Genomic DNA, 6,512 nt, shown 5'->3' with positions numbered 1-6,512 from the left:
CGGGTGCCCCCGAAAGCCAGCGCTCCACCTCCAGCCCCTTCTGTGGTGCGGGCTCCTGAAAGCCCTTGAAGTCCGAGGCCCAGGGACTCTGGGGTGTGTGCTCCAAGGGGGGCACTTCCTGCTCATCATCCGGGCCCTCATCGAGGAAGGTGCTCTCCCGCTCTTCTGTGTACCGTGGCCGGGCCCCCGGGCCCCCCAGCTCATGAGGGAACCAGACCTTCCGCTCACAGCTCAGCTCCTGCCAGTACGTGTCCTGCTCCAGGACCACATCCTCTCTGCCCCTCCAGTACGTGTCCTCCTGCTCAGGAGATGTGTCCTCCCACGTCCGGGCAGGCTCCTTCTGTTCTCCAGCCGGCTCTCTGCTGCTTGGAGATGTTTCTCGCCACTCCTGGACCACATCCTGCTCCTTCTGGTACTTCTCCCAGGCCTTGTCCTCCTGCACTGGGCTCTCTTCCAGCCCCAGAGCTTTGCTCTTCTCCAGCACAGCTTCTTCTTTCTGTTCCACAGCCTTGACTTTTTCTGGAGATTTTTCCTCTAGGATCTTTTCCTTCGGTGCCATGGTTTTATCCTCCTGCACAGGGCTCTCCTGCTCCTGAGTTTTGTCTTTCTCTTCCAGAAATTTATCTTTTTGTTCAGTGGCCTTAATGGTTTGTTCAAGTGCTTCAGCCTTCTGTTCGAGGGCCCAGTATTTTTGTGCTAAGGCCTGGTCCTTCTGTTCTGGGGCCTGGTCCTTCTGGGCCTTGTCCTTCTCTTCTGGGGCCTTGTCCTGTTCAGAGGCTTCATCTTTCTGTTCTAAGGCCTTGCCCTTCAGTTCAGGGACCGTGTCTTTTGGAACAGTGTCTTTATGTTCCAAGTCTCTGATTTTTTGTGCTAAGATTTTATCTTTCCCTTCTGGGACCTTGTCCTCCTGTTCTAGGGCCTTGTCTTTTGCTTCTAAGCCTCTGTCTTTAGGTTCTAAGTCTTCGTCTTTTCCTTCCGGGGCCTGGTCCTTCTGTTCCAGGGCTGTGTCCCTGTGTTCTAAGCCTCTGTCTTTAGGTTCTAAGTCTTCGTCTTTTCCTTCCGGGGCCTGGTCCTTCTGTTCCGGGGCTGTGTCCCTGTGTTCTAAGCCTCTGTCTTTAGGTTCTAAGTCTTCATCTTTTCTTTCTGGGGCCTGGTCCTTCTGATCCGGGGCTGTTTCCCTGTGTTCTGAGTCTCTGCCTTTTTGTTCCACAGCCTGATCCTGCGGCTCCCCAGCCTTGTCCTTCTCTTCCAGAACCTCATCTTTCCGACAGATGGCTGTGTCCCTCTGCTCCGTGACAGTGTCCCTCTGTTCCAGGGTTTTGCCCTGCTGCTGAAGGACTTCATCCGTGGGCTCGGGTCCCTTCTCCTTCTGCTCTGGGGGTCTGTCTTTCAACTTTGGAACTTTGCCTTCCCACTCCATGACAATATCCTCCATGGCAGGGCTTGGTAAGGACTCAGGGCTCTTGGTGAGGGAGCTATCAGGTGTAAGAATGTGTTCACCCAGGCTTGTGATCACTCCGGGTGAGTGCCTCCCCTCTCCTAGCAGTGCAGTGGGAGAGAAGGAACTGGCGGGTAATTTTCCATCAGGGCTCTCATCTGTGATGTCTGCCCGTGCGGAGTATCCACTGGTCCCATCTGTGGGAGGCGATGCTGTGGCTGCCCGAGCTTCTGGAATAGACACAGGGGCTAGGTGGAGAGCGGTGTCCTCAGCCTGTATCAGAGGTCCTTTTTCTTCCTTACCAAGGCTTAGTTCCCCAAACTGGAGGGTGCCAAGGCTTTCTGGAGACAGCTGCTTGGAAGAGATGTCCAGCGAGGTCTCCTTGCTGGGACTCTCCTCTGAGAGAGACAGTGACCGGATGTCTTCTGGAGATCCCTGCGGCCACAGGTCTGTGTGGAGGCGCTGCTCCGTCAGGCCACAGGGAGACCTCGGGGTGGCGTCTTGCTTTTTGGCAGCATCTGGGGAGACCACGCTGAGGACAGAGAGGGACTCTGCCTCTTCAGGGGAGAGGCCTTGGTCAGGAATCTGGAGCACCTCCTCTTTCTGAGGTTCCCCAAGTTCTTGGAGTGAGGTTCTCAAGTCTCCGGGTAGGGCTTCTGTTTCCGGAACCGGGCCTGCGGGCTCTTCCGCCTCCACAGTCTCGAGGACGATGGCTTTGTCCTGTTCTGGCAGCAGCTGGATGGTACGGCCGGCCTGTCCCCCAGCTATGCTGATGGATACCTCCTGGGCCTGGGGGCTCCTGGGAGGAGACGCCTTCCCTTCCTCCTCCAGTGCACCCTTGTCAGGCCCTGGCTTGGCGGTCTCCTCTGCAGCAACTTCCTTGCCCACACCTGGGATACTCTTAGTATCTCCCCAGGAGTCTGCTTCCTGAAAGTCTTGGGGCTCAGACTTTTCCTCCACTGGGGACTGATGAAAGGGTGTGTGGGTGGCACTGGGTGGGCCAGACGGTGGCGGAGAGGCCATCTTCACTGTGCTGTCATCTGGGCTGAGGCAGCGCTCCTCTGCCTCTCCAAGGGCTGGTTCCCCTGGGTGGAGGGCATGCCCAGGGGCAGCAAACATCGGGGGTCCATACTGACCATGCAGTTTCTCCGACATCTGTACGTTGGCGGTCTCCTCCTCTTCTTCCCCCTCCAGGGCCCTCTCTCCAGACAAGCCTCTCCCTACCATCTCTCCTCTCTTCTCTGACTCCCCGGTCACAGAGAAGTCCTCATAGGGTGGTGACTTGAAGCCTTTGTCTTCTTCCAACGAGGAGGTGGGTGAGATGGTGCCAGCCGATGGCACGTAGTCCAGGCCCTGAGTGGCTTCAGTGCGGGATGAGGGGATGCTCGTGACCGTGTCAAGCAGCAGGGAGCTCTTGCCCGTCTCCTCTGTCTGTGGGGCCGTGAGTGAAGCTACGGACTGGTCCTCGGCCACGGACGTGGCAAAAGAAGAGAGCTTGTCACACTCAGTGATCGAGGTGGCCGAAGACACGTGCTCCTCTTCCGCCAGAGGGGCGGCCACCATGTTGGGGGGGTAGGTGAGTTCTGTCTCTGGTGCTCCGTAGGCCTTGCTGGCGGTGGCGGGAACAGCGCTGTCAGCAGGCTGGCTGGCCTCAAACGGGCCGGGACCTTCAGGCCCAGGGAGGTCATAGGTTCCTGTCGGAAACCTAGGTGGGGCCGCGCGCTCCTCGGGCTCGTCGTGGATCTCTTCATCTGAGATGGTCTGCTCGGTCTCAGAGTAGCCAGGGATCGTCTCGTCCTGGATGTAAGACACGTGCTCAGCGGCTCCTGCTGGGGTGGCCAGGCTGCTTAGGAATGACGAGGTCTCCTTCTCTGGGGCCTTGCCTTGGAGTCCCAGTTCCCGGCCGCCGAGAGCCTCCTTCCCCCCTGGCGTCACCTTCAAGGCTTCTTGCAAGTGCTTTTGGTAAAAACCCTCTGCCTTTGTCTCCTCTTCTTCCTCCTCATCGGAAGGGGGCAGCTCCTCCATTTCCTCTAACTCGGCCTTCTCTATCACATCTTCCTTTACCTCAGGTTCACTTTCCTCTCGGGCTTCTGTTCTGTCAGGGAGCCCCTCGGCTTCCTTTGGCTTCTTTTCCTCCCAAGTATCTTTCTCTTCCTCTGTTTCCGCCCCAGAGTCTGGGCCTCTGTCCTTGATGCCTCGTTCCTCAGGGACGTCTGGGACAACCTCTTTCTCCTTCACCACAGGTACTTCTGCTTCCAGCCCGGGGACAGAGGGTGGTGCCACCTGGGCCGCTGTGCTTGGGAGTCCCTCCTCGGCAGTGTCCAGGGGGAGCGGTTTCTCATCCCTTTGTTCAGTCAGCAACTCTCTCTCCTCACGTTTCAACTCCTCAAAGTCCTGTGTAAGGTCTTCTGGTGAAGATAAGGCCAGCTCCCTTGCTGGGAGGGGTGCGGCCCCCTTCTGGGCCGGGGGTGTCCGGGGCTCAGAGGACAGCTCCTTCTCCCCACGGGTAGCCCGGCTCTTGTCCATCTTGACTCTGCCGGGGGCCTTGGCTTTGTAGAGGGTCTTCCGCACCTCAGGGGTAAAGGGCTTCAGGTCTGGCTTGGAAATCTTTTTGACCTCAGGTTTGGTGTCTTTCTTCTTCTCCTCCTTCTTGGCATCCTTCTTTTCCTCCTTCCTTCCTTCATCCTTCTTGAGCTCCTTCCTCTCCTTCTTGATCTCCTTTTTCTCTTTGTCTTTTTTCTCTTCCAGCTTTGATATCTTTTCTTTCAGGTGCTTCTTCCCCACTTTGTCTTTGATCAGCTTTCGCTTCTCTGCCTTCAGTGCCTCGCTTGACTCTGTCTTCACCCTCTCGGGCTTGGCGGGCTTCTCTGGGGGCTTCTCAGACGACTCTTTTGCCTTCTTTTCAGTCTTGGCTAACTCTTTGGCCAGTTCTGAGCGAGCTTCCTTGGCTCCCTCTTCGGCCACCTCCTCCCGTTTGGCCAGCTTGCCCACGGGTGTCTTGGTCGTGGCCTTGAGGCTCTCTTTGCTGTCAGCTCGCTGTTTGATTTTGCTGGGTTTGAGGCTGGCAGGCACAGCCCCAGTGGCCAGGTCCTTCTGTGTGGCCACGGGGTAGCGCAGGAAGTCCAGGTGTCGAAGCTTTTCCAGGCCCTCCAAGATCTTGTTCTGGGGGGCATTCCCTGGGAAAAGGACGCGCACGATCTTCTCAGTGGGGTTGGCTGGCAACCAGACCACCAGAGCGGTGATAGAGGTCAGGTAGGGCACCGAGATCTCAGCCTCCTTCCCATTAGCCAGCACGATTCCCGTCTTGGCTTTACTGTTGCCCGCCCACTTTTGCATGAGGAACTGCATCTCCTTGCTGTCCTTGACAGGGTTGAGGACGTACATGTCCAGGCGGCCCACACCCATCTTGTGGAAGAGGGTGAGAGGCTCTATGGTGTTGCTGACCACGCGGTACAGGGGCTCGGCCTGGATGCCCAGGCGGTTTAAGTGCTGCAGAGTGAGGCAGGCCTCCTCAATGCTGCGCTTGGCCTTCCGCGAGGCATCAGGCAGCCGCAGCTTATCGGGCACGTTGAAGAAGACAACCCCTAGCTCAGGGGAGATGAGGTTCTTCACCCAGTCGCTGTAGCTGCTGGAGCCCTGGGACTGCTCCTCTTCCAGTTCTGCCACTTTGCGCTGCAGAAGCCCGTTGATGCCTGGCAGGTTGTCGGCCCCGATGTGGGTGAGCAGCACCGAGTCGATGCGGTCCAGATGCCGCACTAGCTTCCAGAAGCAGGACTTGCGATCAGAGCCACCATCCACCAGGATGTTGAAACCATTTACGGCAAAGAGGGCTGAGTCCCCGCGGCCGCCGGGGAAGATGTAGCAGCAAGGCTTGGAGAGCTTGAGGAAGCCCCCTGAGGTGGGGGGCTCCAGCAGGTCGAAGGGGGATGGCACATCCACGGTCTCAGAGACGTACTCGGAGAATTCAGCCACGCCGTCCATGGTGGGCAGCGTGGGCTCAGGGTTTAGCCGGAGGTGCAAGGTCTCTTGGGAACTGGATAGTCCCAGGTGGCTCCAGTCGCCCTCCCCTAAGCAGGACACGGTGAGGAAAGCCTGGATCCCAGGGTCTCTGTTGCTGAGCAGTTGGGCAATCTGGATGAATGGGAGACAAAAAGCCTGATCAGGTCACTGGGGTTGTCTCAGCCCAAATCAGATTCAACCTGCTAGTCTCCATCTCTCTCTGAGGTGATCTACCATTCTGCCAGCATCCCCGGGGGTCAAGGGCCATAGGATTTGCCCTTCCTTGGATCCCTCCCCACAGCTCTAGTCACACCCCGTGTTCTGTTCCTCCTGGACACTGGGACATAGGACTCACCTCTGGGTTCTGAAGGACCTGGGCAAAGTTTTGATAGGAGTAGGTGCCACTCTGTAGGATGAGGTCTCCCCCAGGCTCTAAACTCTGCCCACTCAAGATCAGCAGTTTGTGAGCTGATGGGCTGCTGAGGAGGTGGTGAACCTACAGCAGAAGGAGAGGATTGGTCACAATGGAGGAAGCCCAGGAAAGGGCACTGAAGGTTCCAGGTCCCCCTCAGTACAGCAAGGACATGCTCCCCACTGGGAGCCCCACAGCACCTCCAGGTGGGGCTGGGATTGTGAGGCAGCTTAGATGGCAGAGAGAGCTTGGTTCAAAGCCAAGCCTGGGAATTCTTGGCACTGGCTGGGGTGGGTTATGGCGCTTTCAGCAGGCCCTCGAGGCCAGTGCGGCTCAGGCCCTGGCCTTACCTCAGAGCTGATGCTGTCGGCACTGGGGTTTACGAGGATGACAGTCTCTAGGATCTCACTCTGGTGGCAGAGGGTCCTCTGGCCTGAGGGAGAGATGCAGGAATTTGTATTGAGGGAAGTGGGTAGAGACTAAAGTGGAGAGGCATTGTGTAGGGCAGGAGAGGAAAAACTGCACTATCAGAAAACGGGGCTGGGGGAAAGAGTAGCCTGGCTCTCCTTGATCCTGCCACTTTGGAACCTGCTGAGTAAGGTCTGGGGACTAGCTCCGGCTGCAGCCCTTCCCTTCCAGGGTTTCCTCCTCCTGCACTGGCTG

The 6,512-nt window shown here is 57.7% G+C and overlaps 1 protein-coding gene across 1 annotated transcript in view; it reads right to left on the bottom strand.

The window, feature by feature from the left end:
* MAP1A (microtubule-associated protein 1A) overlaps window positions 1-6,512 on the bottom strand; it is a 21,352-nt gene that overhangs the window by 5,180 nt on the left and 9,660 nt on the right. Inside the window, exons 3-5 of the mRNA XM_010836146.1 lie at window positions 6,200-6,282; window positions 5,793-5,933; window positions 4-5,569 (exon numbers count right to left, since the gene is read on the bottom strand). Coding sequence (XP_010834448.1) covers window positions 4-5,569; window positions 5,793-5,933; window positions 6,200-6,282 — 5,790 coding nt within the window. The remainder of the gene's footprint in view (window positions 1-3; window positions 5,570-5,792; window positions 5,934-6,199; window positions 6,283-6,512) is intronic.

This window comes from Bison bison, unplaced genomic scaffold, assembly GCF_000754665.1.
Source record: "Bison bison bison isolate TAMUID 2011002044 unplaced genomic scaffold, Bison_UMD1.0 scf7180017864061, whole genome shotgun sequence".
NCBI classification, from domain to species: domain Eukaryota; kingdom Metazoa; phylum Chordata; class Mammalia; order Artiodactyla; family Bovidae; genus Bison; species Bison bison.
Note: the sequence above shows the minus strand (reverse complement) of the source record. Positions and strands in the feature narration are given on the sequence as shown.